Source organism: Perognathus longimembris, chromosome 1 (genome assembly GCF_023159225.1).
Source record: "Perognathus longimembris pacificus isolate PPM17 chromosome 1, ASM2315922v1, whole genome shotgun sequence".
NCBI lineage: Eukaryota > Metazoa > Chordata > Mammalia > Rodentia > Heteromyidae > Perognathus > Perognathus longimembris.
In genome coordinates, this window is record NC_063161.1 from 72,934,254 (window position 1) to 72,955,942 (window position 21,689).

At 59.2% G+C, this 21,689-nt stretch overlaps 1 protein-coding gene across 3 annotated transcripts in view; it reads left to right on the top strand.

Moving 5' to 3' along the window:
• Nucleotides 1-21,401, top strand: part of Clip2 (CAP-Gly domain containing linker protein 2) — a 43,295-nt gene extending 21,894 nt beyond the window's left edge. For 2 of the 3 annotated variants that reach the window (XM_048369395.1, XM_048369405.1), the window contains exons 4-17: nt 1,013-1,137; nt 2,261-2,474; nt 3,591-3,788; nt 5,668-5,771; nt 6,574-6,634; nt 9,271-9,375; nt 11,029-11,961; nt 14,702-14,759; nt 15,836-15,919; nt 16,915-17,071; nt 17,488-17,647; nt 18,377-18,559; nt 18,774-18,833; nt 20,150-21,401. In XM_048369395.1, coding sequence (XP_048225352.1) covers nt 1,013-1,137; nt 2,261-2,474; nt 3,591-3,788; nt 5,668-5,771; nt 6,574-6,634; nt 9,271-9,375; nt 11,029-11,961; nt 14,702-14,759; nt 15,836-15,919; nt 16,915-17,071; nt 17,488-17,647; nt 18,377-18,559; nt 18,774-18,833; nt 20,150-20,161 — 2,454 coding nt within the window. In that variant the 3' untranslated portion in view covers nt 20,162-21,401. The remainder of the gene's footprint in view (nt 1-1,012; nt 1,138-2,260; nt 2,475-3,590; nt 3,789-5,667; nt 5,772-6,573; nt 6,635-9,270; nt 9,376-11,028; nt 11,962-14,701; nt 14,760-15,835; nt 15,920-16,914; nt 17,072-17,487; nt 17,648-18,376; nt 18,560-18,773; nt 18,834-20,149) is intronic. The other variant, XM_048369408.1, reaches the window with a different exon arrangement.
• The last annotated feature ends 288 nt before the right edge of the window (nt 21,402-21,689 follow it).

Genomic DNA, 21,689 nt, shown 5'->3' on the forward strand with positions numbered 1-21,689 from the left:
CAAGGCTTTGGCCTATGGGAGCCCAGAATGAAAGCTGGAGAAGGACTTGCCTGATCAGAAAACTACAGCACCTGAGACAAGAGGGGGTTGGTGCAGCACGTGGAGAGACAGGCCCTTCGCTGTGAGTCTCAGCTCCACACAGGGCAGGATTCTGAATGGCTTTAAACTTCTCAACAGCAGCACTGACGCTTTGGACACACAGAAGGGACCACTCGAAGGAAGAGACCCAGAAAAACTCAAGAAAGCCAGGCACCAGTGCTTACACCTCTAATCCCAGCTACTTAGGAGGCTGAGGTCTGAGGATCGCGGTTCAAATCCAGCCCTGGCAAAGTCCCCGTGAGACCCTTATCTCCAATTAACTATCTCAAAAACCAGAAGTGGAGCTGGGGCTCCAAGTGGTAGAGTGCTAGCCTTGGACACAAAGCTAAGCAAGAAGTGGGAGGCCCTAAGTTCAAGCCTCAGAAACAGCACCAAAAAAAAGTATGAGCACTGGGTGTGGAGATGTGCCTCCAATGGTAGATAGGGTGCCTGCCAGGCTAGGTTGTGGGGGGTGGAACTGGCCTGTTCTCTCCAAGAGAGTCATTTCGGTTCATGGTGGCCTGCTACAGATGGCACCACGAGCCAGTTGGCACGCATGTCACCCACCATGTCACCCTGTCTCACAGAACTCACAAATACACATGGTGGGGGCTCTCAGCCCCACCCCTCAGGAGCACAATACTAAATTCTCACAGATGCTTTCAGTGGCTGAGGTGCTGGGCTTCCTAGATGGCAGGAAACTCCCCAAGCTCATACAGCTTAGAAGTGACAGCGTTTGAATGTGGATCCGTGTCACCTCAGCATGGCATGGGCCCAGGAGGCCCTGGAGCCTGTGCCCCCCCCCAGCTGTTCTTGAGGTCCCCCTTCCCCTGTCTCTGTGCCCTGTGAGCTGGCCGGGAGGGGCATGGGAAGCTGTCTCCCCCTGCCCCCATGCCTCCTGCCAGCTCCCAGCTGAGTTCCTCCTGTGGCACAGGTTGGTGGGACGAAGACGGGTGTGGTGCGGTATGTGGGGGAGACCGACTTTGCCAAGGGCGAGTGGTGTGGCGTGGAGCTGGACGAGCCCCTGGGGAAGAACGACGGCGCGGTGGCGGGCACCAGGTGCGGCGGCTGCACGGTGATGGGAGGGGTCGGGGTGTTGGTCCTGGGGTGGGGGGGCAGTGTGGCTCCCCTTCAAGTGTCCACCGCAGTGGAGGGTACACTGGTGACTGGAAGCAGACATGACTCACTGCTCACAGTCACCCAGTCGCTCTTTTTTTTTTTTTTTTTTTGGCCAGTCCTGGGGCTTGGCTCAGGGCCTGAACTTCTTTTGTCCCTGGCTTCTTTTGGCTCAAGGCTAGCACTCTGCCACTTGAGCCACAGTGCCACTTCTGGCCATTTTCTGTATATGTGGTGCTGGGGAATTGAACCCAGGGCCTCATGTATACGAGGCAAGCACTCTTGCCACTAGGCCATATCCCCAGCCCAACCCAGTCGTTCTTCACTGGGAGCACCCCGTGTCCCCCATTCCCTGCTCCATGAGAACATGGCTGAGGGAGGCTGTGGCTACTGTCCTCCTGGTGTCCCTGGTAACAGCATCTGGCCCTGCCCCTCCACAGCTCAAGGTGGCCCCCTCAAAGCACAAAGGGGCTGCCTGTGTCCTGCCTTCTCTGAGTAGAAAAAGGGGCCGGGTCATCTTTACTGCAGACGTGGGCTGTGAGGTCACCCAGTGCCAGGCTTTGCCGCCCAGCACACAGCCCATAATCAGCAGCTTGAGCTGAGCAGAGCCTGGGTTTCCATGACAACAGTCTTCCTGGTCCCTGCCTCCCACCGCCCCCCATCCCGAATGTGGGGTGGACAGCCTCGGGAGCAGTGGGGTTCCTGGGCTCTGGGGAAAACCTGCTGTGGTCACAGCCTGGCTGTCCCTGTGTCTGGGGGATTGGCAGGGCCTGGAGGTGCTGAGCCAGCTGTGGGGCGCTTAGTCAGTTCCTTGGCCTCTGTGCCTCCATGGTGGGGAGTCCAGTGGGATGGTGGGGGGCCCATGCCTTCCTACTGTGTTTCCCATACCTCTCCGCATCCGCCCCAGTGACTGATGCCAGCTGCATCAGGCTCTTTCCATCCCTTTCCCTTCCTTCTGGAAGGCTCTCCCCTCTGGCTGCGAGCGGTAGGGTCTGAGCAGCAGGGGCGGGGGTGGCAGGGCCGCTCAGGGCCCCAATGGCAGCGGAGTCTCTTGGGCTCTCCCCAGGTACTTCCAGTGCCCACCCAAGTTCGGCCTCTTCGCGCCCATCCATAAGGTGATCCGCATTGGCTTCCCATCCACCAGCCCGGCCAAGGCCAAGAAGACGAAGCGCATGGCCATGGGCGTCTCTGCACTCACCCACAGCCCCAGCAGCTCCTCCATCAGCTCCGTCAGCTCCGTGGCCTCCTCCGTCGGGGGCCGGCCCAGCCGCAGCGGTCTGGTAAGTGCCGGGACGGGGGTGCTGGCCCTGTGGGCCAGGATGACCCCAGGGTCTCTGCTCACCCCCAGCTCTGCCTCCTTCCTTCACTTACTTGCAAGTTATTTATTTTATTTTTTGCTGGCCCTGGGGCTTGAATTCGGGACCTGAGCCCTGTCCCTGAGCTTCTTTTGTTCAAAGCTAGTGCTCCACCACTTGAGCTGCAGCTCCACTTCTGGATTTTTCTGTGGTTAATTGGAGATAAGAGCCTCATGGACTTTTCTGCCCAGGTTTGGCAGATCTCAGCCTCCCAAGTAGCTAGGGTGACAGGCAGGACCCACCAGTGCCCAGTCAAGTTTGGAGTTTTTGTTTGGTTTGGTTTTTTGCCAGTCCTGGGGCTTGGACTCAGGGCCTGAGCGCTGTCCCTGGCTTCTTTTTGCTCAAGGCTAGCACTCTACCACTTGAGCCATAGCGCCACTTCTGGCTTTTTCTATTTATGTGGCGCTGAGGAATCAAACCCAGGACTTCATGAATACGAGGCGCGTACTCTACCACTAGGCCATATTCCCAGCCCCCAGTTTGGAGTTTTTTTGTTTTGTTTTTTAAGTTTGGAGTTTTTGAACAAAGATAAAAATATGTTGCTTGGGTTGGAGGCATGGCTCAAATGGTAGAGGGCCAGCCAAGCAAGCAAGCAAAGATTGAGACCCAAGTTCAAGCCATAGCCCCAGAGAGAGGAGGGAGTACACTTGTTTTTATAGGAAAAATTGATCCATTTACACTTATTGTTACGCGTGTTTGCCAATGTCAGCACAAGCTCTTCCCAGGCAATGAAGGAAGGCGTTGGTAGATACAGAGTGCAGGGCTCAGAAAGGGCCCTGGATGATGGAGGAGGGGCTGGGTGGAGAGTCACCACGCTCGACCTCAGGCAATGCCCACCAAAGCAGGGGCTAGGGCTGTGTGTGCTACCGTGAATGCCCCCCGGGGCCCTGACTGTCAGGGCCTGGCTCTGGGTGAGGGGTCCCCTGAGTCTGTCCACATGGGTTTACAGGGTCCAGGGTGTGTGGGGCAGTGGGCAGGGGGTGAGCAGGGCTCCCACCAGTGAAGATCTCAGAGCCCCAGGCTCACCACGCGTGTCCACAGCTCACGGAGACGTCCTCACGCTACGCCCGCAAGATCTCGGGCACCACGGCCCTGCAGGAGGCGCTGAAGGAGAAGCAGCAGCACATCGAGCAGCTGCTGGCGGAGCGCGACCTGGAGCGCGCAGAGGTGGCCAAAGCCACCAGCCACATCTGCGAAGTGGAGAAGGAGATCGCGCTGCTCAAGGCACAGCACGAGCAGGTGGGCCGGGCCCCGGGCCAGTGGGGGGCCCTGGGCAGGAAACTGGAGTGTGCAGAGAAATGCCGAGGTATCCTTGAGTGCCACCCATAACCCCTCACGGCCAGGCCACAGCCACCGTCCAGGCTGCTTCCAGATTCCTCCATGTGTGCATGGGTGATCAGAGCCCCGGGACTGCTTTCTATCCTCATTACTGGGGGAATTTTCTGGGTCATAGAAAATTCTTTGGAACTCGGGGCTTTTTGCTCACTAGGCAGATGTATTGCTGTTGGAGCCACGCCCCCAGCTCTTTTTGCTTTAGTTTTTTTTCTCATATAGAGTCTCATGCTTTTGTCTGGTTGTCAGTCTCGATCTTCCTATCTCTGCCTGCTAAGCAGTTAGGCATATAAGTGTGTACCACCATGCCTGGCTTCTTCCATTTTTTTTCCTTTTTTTTTTTTTTCCTTATGCTTGGACCTGGAGCTTGAACTCAGAGCCCCCTGCCCTTGCTTAGCTTTTTTTCCCCTCAAGGCTGGCATTCCACCACTTGAGCCACACCTCCGCCTCTGCTGCCTAGTGTTTGCGTTGTCTGTCGTAATGGCTGTGTGGCCGTCCAAGTGTCTGTGTCCTCATGGAATAGCCCTTGCCTGCTGTTCTTGATGGTTGTTGGCTTTTGTCTTCTGTGCACTGCGTCAGCGGGCTGTTTTTATGTGCAGCCCCCCCTCCCGCTCCACTCTGATCATGCCTTGGGACAGATTGGCAGATGGTGAGACTTCTCACTGAAGCTCAGGATCCTCCGCTGGGGTCACTCAAAGTCTGGGCCGGCACTGTCCCTGAGCTTTTGTGCTCAAGGCTCTACCACTTGAACCACAACTCTACTCCAGCTTTTTGGTGGTTAATTGTAGATAAGAGTTTCCTGGATCTTCTTGGATCTTTTTGACCTGACTGGACGTGCTCTGATCTCAGCTTCCTGAGTAGCTAAGGCTACAGGTGTGAAGCTTGGTGTCCGGCTCCCCTAGTGTTTTATCTCTGCAGCTATGGCCTCCTCCTGAGCCCCAGGCCCACTTGGGCCTACCTTCCTGGGATTGACACAGTCAAGGGCACAGGCTGGAATGTAGCTCAGTGGTACAGTGCTTGCCTTGCACCTGCACGGTCCTGGCTTTCATCCCCTGGCGCTGCAAAAAATAACCCCCAAATCCATGCAGCCTGCTGGGTGTCTAGATGCTCAGAAAGCCCAGGTCTGGCTGCAGGGTCACAGTACAAGGCCAGCGGGGCAGAAAAGTGGGTAAGACTCCATTGCCAACAAATGGGCAGAACTGGAGCCCAAGGCGTCTGGAGGGGCAGAGTATCAGCCAACCAAGCGAGTCAAGCAAGAGCACAAGGCTCTGAGGTCAGAAGCCGCTCAGGCTTGGCACCCGTGGCTCACGCTGTCATCCCAGCTAGCAGGAAGCCAAGATCTGAGGATCGTGGCTCCAAGCCAGCCCAGGCAGGAATGTCCCTGAGACTCTTACCTCCAATTAACCACCAAAAAGCCAAAGTGGAGCTGACTCAAGTGGTTGAGCACCGGCTTTGAGCAAGAAAGCCAAGTGAGAGGTCCTGAGTTCAAGCCCTGTTACCATGACAGAAAACAACAAGAGAAACCACAGTCAAAGTCATCAAGCTAAGTTCCCTGTGAGAGGGGCCTTTGCCTGGCTGGGTTGGCTCTGATGGGGGTGGCAGCTCATGTGGCCACGTGAGGGTCTTGGGGCTGGGCCTCCACGGCCTTGTGTGCTGGGCTAGCACTGAGGGAGGGTCAGGATGGCCCTCCCTGCCTCATCCTGCCCAGCCCTGGCCCTGAGGACACCTTGCCTTGCCTGGCCCTGGGAGCACGGGGAGCTCACCCTGCCCGGCCCGGGGGCCGCAGTACGTTGCAGAGGCAGAGGAGAAGCTGCAGCGGGTGCGGCTGCTGGTGGACAGTGCGCGGAAGGAGAAGGTGGAGCTGTGCAACCAGCTGGAGGAGGAGAGGAGGTGGGTGCGGCCCCCAGGACAGAGCCCTGGGCAGCGGCCGCCTTTTCCCCCCACCCCACCCCCTTCATTAGACCCCAGGAACCAGGTTGAAATCTCTCATGTCAGCCCTGCAAGGTCAGGGGGCCCTGGGGACCCACAGAAGGAGAGGGCATGGGCCTCCCCACCAACCCTTGCACACAGAAGAGGTCGGGCCTATCGGCTCCTCCGGGGTGATGGGGGTTCTGCGCCTCCCCCCCTCCCTGCCCCCCACGTCTTCTCACGCATCTGTGTTTCAGGCGTTCAGCCCAGGCGAGCTCTCTCACCATCTGACTGGGAGACAGGGTGTATTTTTATCTCCCGGGGTGTATGGTCCGTCCCTGTACATCTGGTTTCCATGGTGACGCGCCTGATGCCACACAGAAATGGAAGCCCATGGGAGTTGCCTTCATGGCGGGTCTCAGCGCCAGTCTGGCCACGGCCCCCTCGCTGTGTGAACCGGAGCGGGCTGTGTGGCCCCTCTGACCTTCGGTCCTCTCCCTTGGCTGTAATGATGTGTGGCACAAGCCTGTGCCTGCTCGTGCATGCACTCCCCAATTCCTACAGGAGGGCCCCGGGGGGCCCAGGGTGGAGATGGGGATCTGTGGGTGGGAGCTGAGCCCTCCCCTTCCTCCCCACCAAGATGGGATTTGTAGTTACCACCCCATGCACGGCCTCTGCCTCTCTCCCACCCACCCTGGCAGGTTTAGGAGGGAGGGAGCATGTGGAACCTTCCAGAAGGCTCTGCCTGCCTTGGCCTCAGGAGCCCCTCTGTCTCTGCCTGCAGGAAGGTGGAGGACCTACAGTTCCGTGTGGAGGAAGAGTCTATCACCAAGGGGGACCTGGAGGTAACCGCTGCCCCGTCCCCAGGACTGGGGGCTCTGGGAGGTCAGAGGTCATGAGCAGTCCTGGGGTCAGAGGGGGGATTGGCTCTGTCCTGACTCTGGCCAGAGTGGGCGGCTGGAAATGGGGTGTGGGGTGGGTGACCTCAGGGTGGCTGGGGGCGTCCACAATGAGCACATGGTGCCCAGGCTCTGTCAGGACCTTGTACTGCTTCACCGTACCCTCCTAGGGTGATGGAGCCTTTCCAGCGGGTACCCTGCCATCCTTCCTCTCTCTTCCACCCCAGATCCGCAACCCGTGCCCCAAAGTGCCTGAGCGCCAGCTCCCCAAAACCCAGTCTCAGAGATGCCCAGCCCCTGCACACCTCTCAGTCCCCAGGTTCTGGGATGCCCAAAGCCTTTCTTTGCTTGGCAGTGCTTGGGGTTTGAACTGAAGCTTGCTAAGGTGGTGCTCTACTGCTTGAGCCATGCCTCCAGCCCCCTTTTGTTGTGGTTATTTTCAGGTAGGGTTTCCATTTATACCTGGGCCAGCCTGGCCTGCAGCCCTGCTGTGCCCCTGGTATGGCTGAGGCTGGCAGGCTTCTGCCCTGTGCCTAGCATTGTACCTCTGTGGCAGGGACAACAGGCTTGTACCCCCATGCCCAATCATCGGGTGGGAAGGAGCCATGTGAACTTCTATGCACAGGCTAGGTAAAAGCTTTTTTTGCTTGTTTGTTTAGTCCTGGGGCTTGAACTCAGGGCTTGGCTCCATCCCTGAACTCTTTCGCTCAAGTCTAGCGCTCTACCACTTTGAGCCACAGCACCACTTGTGATTTTCTTGTGGTTAATTAGAGATAGGAGTCTTATGGACTTTCCTGCCCAGGGCTGTCTTTGAACCTTGATCCTCAGATCTCTGCCTCCTAAGTAGCTAGGATGACAGGTGTGAGCCACTGGCACCCAGCACCAAAGCTTTTTTTTGTTGTTGTTGTTTGTTTGTTTTTTGCCAGTCCTGGGGCTTGAACTCAGGGCCTGAGCACTGTCCCTGGCTTCTTTTTGCTCAAGGCGAGCACTCTACCACTTGAGCCACAGCGCCACTTCTGGTTTTTTCTATATATGTGGTGCTGAGGAATCGAACTCAGGGCTTCATGTGTGCGAGGCAAGCACTTTATCGCTAAGCCGCACTCCCAGCCCGGCTTTTCTGAGATACAGTTTCCTATGTAGCCCAGTCTGTCCTCCTGCCTCAGCCTCCAGAATGCTGGGACTACAGGTGTGTGTCAATGTGCTCAGCCTGGGCTCAACTATCTTTAGAGAACTTAGCTGGCTACCTGCTGGCTGAGGCCTGAGGAGATCATAGGGAGTGAAGTCTCCTTTAGGAGTATGGGGGGGGGGGGTTGGGGGTGTGGCTCAGCTGACAAAGTACCAGTCAGTGAGTGAAAGCATCGGGTCCTGAGTTTGAATCAGACCTAAAAAAATAAAAAGTACTTTGGACCCCTTCGCTCAGGAGTGGGTGAGGAGAGACATGGGCTATGAGGTGTGGACCAGGAGATATGGGCACATAGCCTGGAGCTGGGAAATGGGGTACCTCTCCCCCACCCCAGGAGTCTCCCCTCTCTGAGGCTGGGGGGGAGGGCTCCCTCTTCTGGATGGCTTGCTCTCATCTCCTTGGGATTTGCTTGTCCCGTTGTGAAGGGGTTTTGGTGTGGTCAGCAAAGTTGAAGGAAGACAAACCTAGACAAACCATGTGCAGTGGCTTACACCTGTAATCCCAGCTACTGACTGCCCAGTGCGAGATCCGGTGGACTAAGGTCTGAGGCTAGCCTGGGCGAAAAGCTAGTGAGATGTAGAACTCACTATCCTCCCAAGTGCAGCGATTACTGGCGTGTGCGGCCACGCCCGCCTCTCCCTGTGCTGTCAGTCATTTCTAGAGCACTGGCACGAGCTCATTGTGTGAGGAAGGCCGTGTCCCTCTGGCTGGGCTGCAGGGGTTCTGTGAGGCCCCCACGAGCTGCTTGCTGGAGCCTTTCTCTTCAGATGCGCCATACTGCGCTGTGCGGTCTCCATCCCGCCTCCCCGAGACAGGCCGCCCTCGCCCACCCGCCACCCTGGGGGCCATCCCAGGAGACCCAAATGCCAGGCGCGCCAGCCCAAGAATGCATGGCTTTGTTGGCCTGGCATGGTGTTGGGAGCTGGGGACAAAGTGGCGTTGTGCTCCTGTGGCAGAGGCCCGGGGGTGGGGTGGGGGGTGGGCGGGGACGGTGAGGGAGCCCGGCTCTGCCACAGCCCAGCCCGGGGAGTCCAGATGGCGTGGGTAGAAATGCTCACAACTTCCCTGGGGTGCCAAGAATCCTGGGGCCCCACATGCAGGACCCTACACCCCAGAGCAGGCCCGGGCCGAGGGAAGAAAGGGCTGGGGGCCTCCAGGGAGAGGTGCATGGCCCCCGCCTGACACCCCAGGCGGTGCTGAGTCTGTGTGTGTAGAGCGGGCACTGCCTGCTCCCCCGCGCCTCTCCCCAGCCACTCTCCCTCCTCTGCTACCTGCGCTGTCAGCTCCTGGACGATGACGCCTCCTCTCTCTCCTCTCTCTCTTTCTCCCTGGCTTCCTCTCCCCTCCCTTTCTCCCGTGCCTTCCCCCGTGTCCGTCCCCCCACCCCGGGTGGAGCCAGACCCAGACCCAGCTGGAGCACGCCCGCATTGGGGAGCTGGAGCAGAGCCTGCTACTGGAGAAGGCGCAGGCCGAGCGGCTGCTCAGGGAGTTAGCGGATCACAGGGTAACGCGCCCCCTGCCCCCTGCACTCTGCCTCGCCTGCTCTAACAGCATCCTGTTCTCTGGAGGAAGCAGAGATGGGGGCGTCGGCTGATGGGGGCCTGTAACCCCCACTCCTGTGACACACCTCATCTGCAGGACAGGGCTTTGCCACGTTTACACGGGCCCTGGGAGCCCCGGAAGGCTCCACATGGCGTGGGGTGCTGTGAGTTTCGAGGCGTGGCCTGTGTCCCCACGGTCATGCACACATGCAGAGGCAGTGTGTTACTTGTGCAGGTGTCCACAGGCGCATGCATCCTCCCAACAGCCGGGCTTGGCAGCCGTGTGCACGAGGCTGCGTGCAGGACCCTTCCCGTCTCCATCCGTGCAGTGGCAGCGTACATGCCTGTAATTCCAGCGTGGGGAGGCTGAAGCAGGAAGTGGAGGCCGGCCCGGGTTATATATTGAGAGCCTGTCTCAAAACTTAAAGGTGGACTGGGAAGGTAGCCTAGTGGCAGAGTACTTGCCTAGCATGCATGAAGCCCTGGGTTCGATTCCTCAGCACCACATATATAGAAAAAGCCAGAAGTGGCACTGTGGCTCAAGTGGCAGAGTGCTAGCCTTGAGCAAAAAGAAGCCAGGGACAGCGCTCAGGCCCTGAGTTCAAGCCCCAGGATTGGCAAAAACAGAAAGCAACTTTAAAAGGCCTTGAAGCTGTAGCCAGGTGGTAGATTGGTGTAGCATGCACTGGCCTTGGGTTCTGTGGCCAGCTTGTAGGTGTGCATGCACATGTATGCAAATACATGCAAATGGTGGGTGAGTTGCTTGTCTGGCTAGAAGATCCCAAGTTCATTCCTCATGCCAGAGAGGGAGAGGAACTTCTAAAGACATTATTTCCAGGTCTGTGACCTCTGACACGGTCAGGGGCTTTGGGAGGATAGAGACCCCAACAAGTCTGTTTTACTAGAGGCCTGAAATGTGCCCCCTTGGCTGCCCCTTCTGCCTGCCCCTTGGGGTGTCCACCATTCGCATGGGGCCCCCAGAGCAAGAGGATGGCAGAGCCACTCTGAACTCTGCCTACTGGAACTAACATTAGCTTGGCTGGGCGAGGTGGTGCACACCTGTAGCCCCAGTCACTCAGGAGATGGTAGGAGAACCACAGTCCTGTGCCAGCCCCAGTTTTAAATTTAAAAAAGTCTAAGATCCTATCTGTAATCCAAAAAAGCAGATATGGATGGGGTCTCGGCTCAAGCAGTAGAGTACCCACCTTGACAGCACAGACCTTTCTCAGACACAAGATGATGGCTTCTCTTGCCCACATGTGGCTCCCTCATTATTGGGGTGCAGCCAGGAGGGAGGGGTGCCTTTTCCCTGGTGTGAACTGATGTGTGTCCCACTCAGCCTCCAGCCAGCCACTGACCATGCTAAGGCTCAAGCTGAGGCTTGAACTCTGGGCCTGGGTGCTGTCCCTCTGCTTTTCTCTTGAAGGTGGTGCTCTGCCACTGATGCCACAGCTCCATTTCTGGCTTTTTGGTGGTCAGCTGGAGATGGGCGTCTCACCGATGTTTTCTGCTGGGCTGGCTGAGTCTCGGTCCTCAGGTCTCAGCCTCCTGAGTACCTGGGATGACAGGCTGAGCCCTGGCACCCGGCCTGACTCCCACTCTTCCTCTGCCAACAGCTGACCACGGTGGCTGAGAAGTCTCGGGTCCTGCAGCTGGAGGAGGAGCTGACCCTGCGGCGCGGTGAGATCCAAGAGCTACAGCAGTGCCTGCTGCAGTCGGGGCCGCTGCCCGCGGACCACCCCGAGGCGGCCGAAGCGCTGCGGCTGCGAGAGCGGCTGCTGTCCAGCGCAGAGCAGCTGCAGGAGAGCGGCACGCTCCGGGACAAGTACGAGGAGGCTCTGAAGGCCTACCAGGCCGAGGCGGACAAGCTGCGGGCGGCCAACGAGAAGTATGCGCAGGAGGTAGCTGACCTGAAGGCCAAAGTGCGGCAGGCCACGCACGAGAACATGGGCCTCATGGACAACTGGAAGTCCAGGCTGGACTCGCTGGCCTCAGACCACCAGAAGTCCCTGGAGGGGCTCAAGGCCACGCTGAGCTCGGGCCCTGGAGCCCAGCAGAAGGAGATCGGGGAGCTGAAGGCGGTGATAGAGGGCATCAAGATGGAGCACCAGCTGGAGCTGGGCAACCTGAGAGCCAAGCAGGACCTGGAGACGGCCATGCATGCCAAGGAGAAGGAGGGCCTGCAGCAGAAGCTGCAGGAGGCCCAGGACGAGCTGGCCGGCCTGGAGCAACAGTGGCAGGCCCAGCTGGAGGCCCAAGCCACCCAGCACCGGCAGGAGCTGCAGGAGGCCCAGGACCAGTGCCGGGACGCCCAGCTCCGGGCGCAGGAGCTAGAGGGTCTGGACGTGGAGTACCGTGGCCAGGCGCAGGCCATTGAGTTCCTCAAGCAGCAGATTGCCCTGGCTGAGAAGAAAATGCTAGACTTTGAGCTGCTGCAGCGGGCCGAAGCCCAGAGCAAGGCGGAGGCCGAGACTCTGCGGGAGAAGCTCCTGGTGGCCGAGAACAGACTCCAGGCGCTTGAGTCCCTGTGCTCAGCTCAGCACAGCCATGTAGGCAGCACTGCGGGCCAGCTGGGCAGGGTGCGGGCGGGCCGGGCCTCAGTGTGGCAGCCCAGGTCCTCCTAGGTGCGCCGAGGGGTCTGGGGTGCATCCCTGGCCTGGCAGGCACCACCTCCCCCCACCCCCCAGCAAAGCAAGAGAAAAGGAAAAATGCAGTCTGTCCAGCACAGTGGTGGATGCCTATAGTCCAGACTTCTGGGGAGGTGGAGATCTGGGGATTGCAACGGGAGGCCAGTTCAGGCATGAAAGTGTATGAGAAGCCAGGCGTGGCCTGTGGCTCACGCCTGTGAGCCTGGCTACTCACAAGGCTGAGATCTGAGGGTCACAGTTCAAAGCCAGTATGGGAAAGGAGTCCATGAAAGATTCGAGAATCTTTTATGCAACCACCTGAAAACCAGAAGTGGCACTGTGGCTCTAAGTGGGAGAGTGCTAGCCTTGAGCCATAGAGCTCAGAGATAGTGCCCAGGCCCTGAGTTCAAGCCCCTCGACTGACAAAAACAAAAAGTGCTTGAGAGTCCATCGTAACCAGTGGCCAGGCATGGTGAGGCTGGTCTGCTGCCCCAGCCTCAGGCAGCGCAAGGAGGGGGATTGCATCATGGGCGTAAAGCAGCAAAGGGGGCTGGAGGCTTGGCTCAAGCAGTAGGGGTGTGGTTCAGGTGACAGGCATGCCTCCAGTTGTGGATCTAGCAGAGGCTGGCCTGGGTTCAGTCCCTGTAATCTCTCTGTCCCCAGATGCTTCCAGTCAGGACAGTGGCAGGCTGGGGGTGTGCCCCGTGGTGGAGCCCTTGCATGGCAGAAAGGGTCCCTGGATTGCACCCCTGCGGCTACCCTCAGAGAAGGACCACGTGACTTTACTTGGTCCCCACAGAGCAGACACGTGACATGTGGCGGGAACCTGCCTGCCTGGGTCCCCATCTGCAACCCATGTGCTGGCCCAGGGGCCAGGACATCCGGCCCCTGCCAGCCCCATGTGGCCAGCGCCCGCCCCCAGAGCCAGGGCTCCGGGCGCTCTGCAGGATGCCTGGCCCCCTAGAAGCCAGCCCCACCCCAGGATTGAGGAGAACATGGTCTCTGGTTGAGACCCATGTTGCCCCAGGATGGCGTGGCCTGCCCTGGTGCCCCATGGCAGGGTGTCCAGTCCCACGGCCTGCAGGGCCAGTGAAGATGCCAGGATGGCAGAGCCCCATGGGGAGGCGCGGGTGGCCAGTGATGTGCCTGGCCAGCCCTTGAGAGCCCCCCACCCAGGGCAGCACTGTGCTGTGGAGGGCTGCAGCTGGGGGTGGGGGGGCTGTTTGGGGAGTCTTGCCCATGTCCGGCCCCAGAGTGTCCACAGTGGGCCCTGCTCCCCTGGGCCGGGCTGAAGGAGGCAGCCCGGCCAGCTGTGGGGAACGGCCTAATGGCTGCTCAGGGCAGGTGGATTGGAACCCCAGTCCCAGGACCTTGATGCCCTTGGCTGGGGAGGTGTGCAGAGCTTGAGCACAGAGGCCTGGGGCTGACCCCATCCCTCGGCACATGAAGGGGCCCCACGCAGCCCCTGGGGTCAGATATATGGAAAAGACAAACTGAAACAGGGCTTGGGATGGGTGAGCAGGAATGTAGGCCGGTAGGGCGGGCGCTTGGCTCTGCCGGCCCCACCACCAGGCTGCACCCCTCGTGGGCTCTGTGGGCAGTGGTGAGAGCCGCCAGGTGTCTGTCTGCAGCCTTGGACTTGTTTACCAGGCCCTTTTGGGTGTGTGCCTGCACTGATGCTTGAACTCAGGGCCTGAGTTCTGTCTGGTAGCTTTTTTACTCAAGGCTGGTGCTCTACCACATCAGCCACGGCTCCACTTCCGGCTTATTGCTGGTTAATTGGACATGAGTCTCATGGACTTCCTGTCTAGGCTGGCTTTGAACCTCAGTCCTCAGAGCTCAGTCTCCTGAGTAGCTAAGATTGCACGCATGAGCTACCAGCTCCCAACTGCCAATTCTTTACAATTTTAAACAGGTCCTACTAGGTAGCCCAGGCTGGCCTTGAATTCCAGATCTTCCTTCCTCAGCCTCCTGAGAGCAGGGATTACAGGCATACACCATTATACCTGGCTCAACTTTTTTTAATTAGTGTTTTTGTTTTGCTAGTCCTGGGGCTTGAACTCAGGGCCTGGGCACTGTCCCTGAGCTTCTTTTGCTCAAGGCTAGTACTCTACCACTTGAGCCACAGCGCCAGCCTTTTCTGTTTATGTGGTACTAAGGAATTGAACCCAGGGCTTCATGCATGCTAGGCAAACACTATACTGCTAAGCCACTTTCCCAGCCCCCAAATTATTGTATTTTTGAAGTATTGACATTGGAACTCAAGGTTTCCAGCTCACTTGGCCTGTTCATTTGGCTGGTGCTCTACCACTTGGACCATACCTCCAGCCCGGCTTTTTTCTGGGTAATTGGAGTCTCTCAGACTCTTCTGCCCTGGGCTGGCTTTGAACCTTGATCCTCTAGGTCTCATCCTCCTGAGTAGCTAAGATTTCAGGTGTGAGCCGCAGTATCTGTCATAACTTGAAGGGGAAGGGGTAGGGGTGTTCGTGCAGGAGTGGCTTGTGGAGGTGGAGCTGGGGGGCCACTCCTTTCGTGTGGGGGGACCGCACTGGGCACATGGGTGGCTCCAGGCACTGCACCACGGCCCTCATGCAGGACAAGGTGTGCGGCACCAGCGGGCTGGGCAGCAGACAGGAGTCTGCTTACTGGTCATTTCTTTCAGGTGATCGAGGCCAACGACATTTCGGAGAAGAAACTGAGCATGAAGGAGATGGTGGAGGGTGAGTGGCAGGGGCACGGGGGACGGCGGGGGTGCGGGGGAGTCCTTTGCCACCGCCAGCTCCCGCCAGCCAGGGCCCCAGCTCAGGAGCCCAGAGGGAGGCAGGATCTTCTTCCCGTCTTTAGGGGAAAGAGGAAGGCCTGAGTGCACAATCCACGGGGGCCTGGAGCTCCTGCCCGACAGGCTCGGCCACGTGTGGTTGTCCCTTTGTGAAGACCTACCCTTGCCTTTTTTTGGACATTGGGCTCTGAACTCAGGGCCTTGCCCCTGTGCTCCCAGCGTTTTGCTCTAGCTGTTCTTGAGATGAGGGTCTTGATTCTTGCCCCAGTGATCTGGACTGCAATCCTCCTTGCTTACACTTCCTCACATACCTGGAATGACAGGTGTGCCCCACCATACTAGCATGTAGGTTGAAATGGGGTACTGAGGCTGGCCTCGATCCCCAGATCTCAGCTTCCTGAGTGGCTAGAATTACAAGTGTGAGCCATTGGTGCCTGGCCCTCCTTTGCTTTCTAAAAATTGCTTTGGCTCTGGGCACCAGTGGCTTACTTGTAATCGAGCTCAGGCAAAGATTTCATCTTCAAAACACCCAGCAAAAAGAAGGGCTGGAGCTGTTGCTCAAGTTGTAGAGCACCAGCCTTGAGAACAAAGAAAACTAGGAGATGGTGCCCCACCCCCAACTTCAAACCTGAGTACTAGCCAACAACACCAAATTAAAATCTGGTTGGTACTTTATTTATTGTTATCTCACATTACATATGGAAATTAACCAGAAGCTGGGCATGGAAGTGTACACCTACAATCCCAGCACTCAAGAGGTAAGGTAGGACAATAGAGTTCTAGACCAGCCGGGGCTACGTTGTTAGACTTTGAGTGAAGAGAAGAAACTGAACAGGAGGGGAGCCCAGCCTGTCCTTATGCCTGGTGGCGGTTAAGACATAGGAATGGCTGGCATGTGGTCCCACTGTGCCCTGGCCAGTACATGGGGCATTTCACGGCAGAGGGTGAGGAGGGGCTGGCCCCCCAGAGGCCCCATGCAGCCTCCCCGAGCACAGCCGGCCTCTCTTCTGCCCTTAGACCTGCAGGACAAGCTGCACAAGAGGGACAAGGAAGTGATGGCATTGACATCTCAGGCTGAGACGCTCGGGGCCCAAGTAAGTGGTAAGTCTCCACCCCACGGCCCCACGGGTGCCCGGCTCCCTGTCCCTCGCTTTGCTGTGTTGGATTTTTTTCTTTTTCTTTTTGAAGACAAGAGTCTCTCTGTGTGACACAAGCAGGCCTGGAATTTACGATTCTTCTGCCCCAGCCTCCCGAGTGCTGGGATTACAAGTGTGTGCTATCACACTCTTTGAGAAGCAACCTGGATTGGTCCACCCGCCCAGGACCTACACCCGGGCAATAGCAAGGGCTATTCTCCCAGCTCTGAGTTCAGGTCTCTGTTCCTGGAGCCCCGTCTAGCTCCAGTGGCGTGAGGTGGTTGATCTTTACCCCATTCTCAGGAGTGACACCAAGGCCGCCTGCCCTGGCAGAAGTGGAGGCTACAGCCGGCCCAGAGCCGATCAGAGAGAGAGGTGCCAGGGAGCCAGGGGTCTGGGATTGGCAACTTCAGAAAAACTGGACTTAGCCAGGTGCCAGTGGCTCACACCTGTAATCCCAGCTACTTAGGAGGCTGAAATATGAGGATTGAGGTTCAAAGACATCATGGGCAGGAAAGTCCATGAGACTTTTATCTCTAACCACCAAGAAAGCTGAAGTGGAGCTGTGGCTCAAGTGGTAGAACACCAGCCTTGAGCTAAAAAAGCTAAGGGACAGCACCCAGGCCCTGAGTTCAAGAACTACCACAAAAGATGAGGGAGGGGAGTCCTTGTCATCCTCTGAATGTTGGGCCACATTCTTGTGGGGAGTCCCCACCCCCACCGCTGCCCCTCACCCCCAGGCCACAGCTCCCCCTCATCTGATCACCACCTGTCTGCCATGTCCTGGGGAAGCAGGCCGTCCTCCTCACCCCTGGGTCTGGGCGCTGGCTTTGGGGTTTGGTCTGCTCTGTGAGGCCTGCAGGCCACGTGTGCCTGTGTCTGACTGCCCTGAACCCCAGTGCCCTGCGGGGAGCCCGGTCCCCTGAGGGCTCAACCCCCTTTCCCTATGGCCGCGGGCAGCGCTGGAGGCCAAGTGCAAGGCTGCAGAAAAGAGAACGGAGGCGCTGCTGAAGGAGAAGCGGCGTGTGGAGGCCGAGCTGGACGCTGCGGCCCGCAGGACCCACGACGGCTCAGGCCAGCTGGTCACGCTCAGCCGGGAGCTGCTGCGGAAGGAGCGGTGAGCAGAGCCTGGCCGGCCCCGCCCCAGAGTCCCTCACACACCAGACTGGGACCGCCATCCTCACAGCTCGCCTGAGCTGAGCCACTGGGCCAGCTCTGCTTTCTCAAAGCGAGCTTTAAAGGGGTGTGTGGTGGTGCAGGGGTACAGTCCAGCTCTGTGAGAGCCAAACAAACAAGCCAGGCATAGTGGCTTCCTTCTGTCTTCTCCACTTGAGAAGCGGATCACAGTGTGAGCCTCTACACAGCACGCGAAAGCCAAGGGGCTGCGTGGGGCGGGCTCCGGGGAGAAAGGCAAGCCTGTGAGCCCAGTGCTGCCCATGTCCTTATGACTGCCTCAGGCACAGAGGCCACATGACCCCTGCCCCGTGTGGATGCTCCTGCTCTGGGCATTTGACACCCTTCCTGTGCTCCCAGGAGTCTGAATGAGCTTCGGGTGCTGCTCCTGGAGGCCAATCGCCATTCACCAGGCCCTGAGCGGGACCTCAGCCGCGAGGTGCACAAGGCCGAGTGGCGGATCAAGGAGCAGAAACTGAAGGAGGACATCCGGGGCCTGCGAGAAGAGCTCATGGGGCTGGTACGAGGCGGATGGGGGAGGCAAGGCAGGGGCTGTGGCAGGTGGAGGGAGGGACCATGGAGGGCCTGCGGGGGAGGGGATCAGCTGTGCCCCACCGGGGAGTCCACCTGGGAGTCCACTGGCTCCTCCAGCCCCTGCTTCCTTTCCCAGTCTTGTTTTGTTTCTGCTTTGGTTTTATACCAGTTCTGAGACTTGAACTCAGAGACAGGGCATTTCCCTTAGCATTGTCATACAAGCTGGCGCGCCATGTGAGCCACAGCTCAGCTTCTGACTTTGGGTGGTTCGTTGGAGATGGGAGCCTCATGGACTTTCCGGCTTGGGCCGGGTTTTGAACCATGATCCTCATTAATTGTGCTGCCTTCTGTAGCAGGAGCAAGGTTAGGCCAGGCTGGGTGGCTCCACCCATGCCGGGCCTGCTGGTGACTTCTGGCCTTCCCATCCACGCCTTGCAGTCCTGTGGCTATGTGACACAGGAGACCAGGCCTGGCACCAGGTACCAGGGTGCTGCGTGCATGGTCCCCTGGCTGTCCACCAGCCAGGTGGCATGGGCTGTGCCCAGCTTGCACGTGGTCTGGGCCAGGGCGGCCGAGGTCCCTGGTGAGCTCAGGCCAGGGGCCGGGCAGGGCCATCTCTGGGCGCTTGGTGGCCTGTGCCGTGGGGCATGGGAACCTCAGGGGCTTCTTGCAAGGGGCCCAACCGGCGGCGGTGCTGACCCCTGACCCCGCACAGGACAAGGACCGGGGCCTGGCAGAGCAGAGGCGCTTCTCCCTCATCGACCCCACGTCGGCGCCCGAGCTGCTGCGCCTGCAGCACCAGCTGCTGAGCACCGAGGACGCGCTGCGCGAGGCCCTGGAGCTCACGCGCCAGGTGGACAAGCTTGTGGAGGCCATGCGGGGTCCTGACAGGGCCCAGGTGAGTGGGAGGGCCCGGCGGTGGGGGGTCTAGGTAGGACAGGCTGCCCAGTCTGGAGGACCAAGGGGGAGGAAGGAAAGGGGGGGGAGAGGGAGGGAGGACGACGGAGGCCACCTCTGGTCTCCTGGAAGTCCAGCCTGGGATGTTGGCATTGGGCACTGGCACAGCCTGGTGGGTGCCCGGCTCACGGCCTCCATCCCTCCACGTCCCACAGACCTTCACTTCCGGTTCTGCCAATGGCATCCACCAGCCAGACAAGGCCCAGAAGCAGGAGGTAAGGGCGCCCCGGCAGACGGACACCCTGAGAAGTCACTAAACAAGAGGAAAGAGTGTGTGTGCACATGCTCGAGTGTGCGCATGCTCGCGTGTGCACGCCTGTGGCCCTAACAAGAGGCCATTTACAGGGACACATTCGGGGGCACCAGCATCCTTCCTGCCTTTTTTCCTTTGCCCGGCACTGAAGATGAACCCAGGGCTTTGTGTGTGCCAGGCAGGCGCTCTGCCAGAAAGCTGCACCCCAGCGTGCCCCCCTCCCCATTTTTCCTCACAGAGTCTCATTGTATGCACACTCTTGGCTAGCCTCCCGCTTCCCCTTCCTGAGCACGGGGATCACAGGCCTGCACCCCCACACCCAGCCTTCCAGGCCTCTTTGTCTGAGCCAACTGCCTCTGTATCCAACACAGCACTATGTGGAGGCCGAATGAAGGGGCTCGCAGCTGTAATCCTAGCTACTCAGGAGGTCTGAGACCTCAGAATGGAGGCTTGGAGCCAGTCTGCACAGGAAAATCTGTGAGACTTACCTCCATTTAACCACCAGAAAACTGGACATGGTGCTCAAAGTGGTATAAAATTAGCTGGGCACTAGTGGCTCACATCCATAATCCTAGCTACTTGGGAGGCTTAAATCTGAAGGATTGTGATTTGAAGCCAGCCTGGGCAGGAAAATCCATGAGACTCTTATCTTCAGTGAACCACCAAAATACTGGAAGTGGAGGTGTGGCTCAAGCAGTAGAGCACCTATCTCGAGTACAAAGTACAAAGGCTCAGAGACAGCACCCAGGTATTGAGTTTTTTGGTTCCCAGTACTGGGCACTGGAAAAAAGAAAAACGTTGGATGAGAGTATAAGGCTATGAGTTCAAACTCCAGTACCTTCTCCCTCAAAAATGTTTTTCCTAGCGCCTTTAGTGTCACCCTGGTCAGGCCCCCGCCTGCCCTGTGCAGGCACTGGGAGGCTGGGCAGGGTGGGGCCTGGTCACCCCGGCCCTGCCAGCTTCCAGCTGGGACCCCCCCTGCCCCCCCAGCCCACAGCTGCTCTGTGGACACAGGAGCCCAGCACAGTGTTGTCCGGGTCCTGAGCGTGGGTTTCCACATTGCGCCTGCGTGCTGCACTTCACCACCTGCAGCTCTGCTCTCTGCCAGCCTCACTGTGCACAGGGCGGGCGCATCCCAGCTGACACACAGGGAACTGAGGCCTGCCCTCCCCAGTGCCCACCTCCTTGCCTCTCCCCCGCGGCTCCCCGCATGCCAGCAGCTCTCTTGCCTCCGCCCCATTTCCCTCCCCACCTTCTGACCAAACCCTGGCTCTCCAGGACCGGCACTGACCCCACGGGACCCGGAGGCGGCGCGGCCCGGGCTGGACAACATAGCGCTGTGACCACAGGACCTTCGCCCCTGCCGGACCAGGTGCCTGGAGCTCGCCATCCACTGCGCGGCCCACGCCCCGCCCTCACCCGGTCATGAAGAAGCTTCTGGAACTTTTGGGGGGAGGCTGAGATGACGCTGCCAGAGTCCTCTCCCAGAGCAAGCCACCCTGCCACCTGCCTGGGTGCCCGGGCTAGGTGGTGCCTCTCGCTGCCCCCTCCCCTGGCCCCCGGGACAGGACAGCCTGGAGATCTGCACCTCCTGGGGGGCCTCCATGCCCTGGTCTTCCTGCCCAGGAGGGCCTGCTGGGGGACAGGGCTCCCTGCCAGCCGCAGTATTATGCCCACCGCCAGCCCCTCTCCGCCCTGGCCTGGAGCCGGGGTGCCCAGGGCTGGTCCCATGTTCTCCCTGGGCCATGCAGCCTGGCCACTGTCCATGCCTTGTAGTTGAGCCCAGTGGCCGCAAGGCAAGCATGGCACATGTGGGCAGTGCCCAGCCTCCGCCTGGCAGCAGCCAGAGCCCCACACAAGCCAGCGGGGTGCGGCGCCCAGGCTGCAGCGGCCTCCCTGCTGGCCCCACGTCGCAGCTCCCCACAGCTCCCCCTAGCCGTGGGGCAGGACGGGCAGTCCAGTACCCCCAGGTACTGGCTGGCGGGGGTCACGGTCACCCCAAGGCAGCTATGGGGTACAGCCTTGTCCCCGCCCTGTGCCCCCCACTCTCTTCTGGCTTCTGTAGCAGATTTAGTAACATCAGCTTGGAAGCAATGCGCGTTAGAGGCCTGGCCAGAGACAGCACGGCTGCTTCTAGCACAATCCAGCAGCTGGAGTACTCGCAGGCCAGTCAGGGAGGGTGGCGCGGCAGGTGTGTGACAAGCCATGTGGATGGCCTGCTGCACGTGTGGCCACTGGGTGCCCTCCCCCGCCCTGTCCCCTTCCCCCTCCCCTTCTCCCCCCCTCCGCCCCTTGGAATCGTGGAAGCGTGGCTCGTCTGTCTCCGGGCAATAAAGCTTGTGACTAGGAGCCTAGTGGTCCTGCAGGACTCTGTGTGGGTGCCTGGGTGGGGACCCCGAATCACCCCAGGGCAGCACCCCTCCAGGGGTACCAGGAGGGGAGCTGCTCCTCACTTCCTTGTCTGTTGCCAGCTAGTGCCTACTCACCTGTGAATGGCTGCGGGGGGTGCCTCTGAGAGGCTGCAGTAGACAGCACCAAGGGCCGAGTGTGGTGGCACACATCTGTAATCCCAGCTACTTGGAACGCAGCAATGGGGGGGGGGGGTTTCAAGATTCGTGGCCAACTTGGGGAAAATGAGGGAGGCCACCAGGCCTTGAGTTCGAATCACAGTATTGCCCTCAAACAACAAAAAGCCCAGCCATAAGCAGGGAACACAGGAATGGAGACATCTAGCTTTTCCGTGCTTGGGGGACACGCAGACAACCTGGGAAGGGAACCGAGGAGGCGGAGAGCCACAGCTCTGCATGCAGAGCTGGCA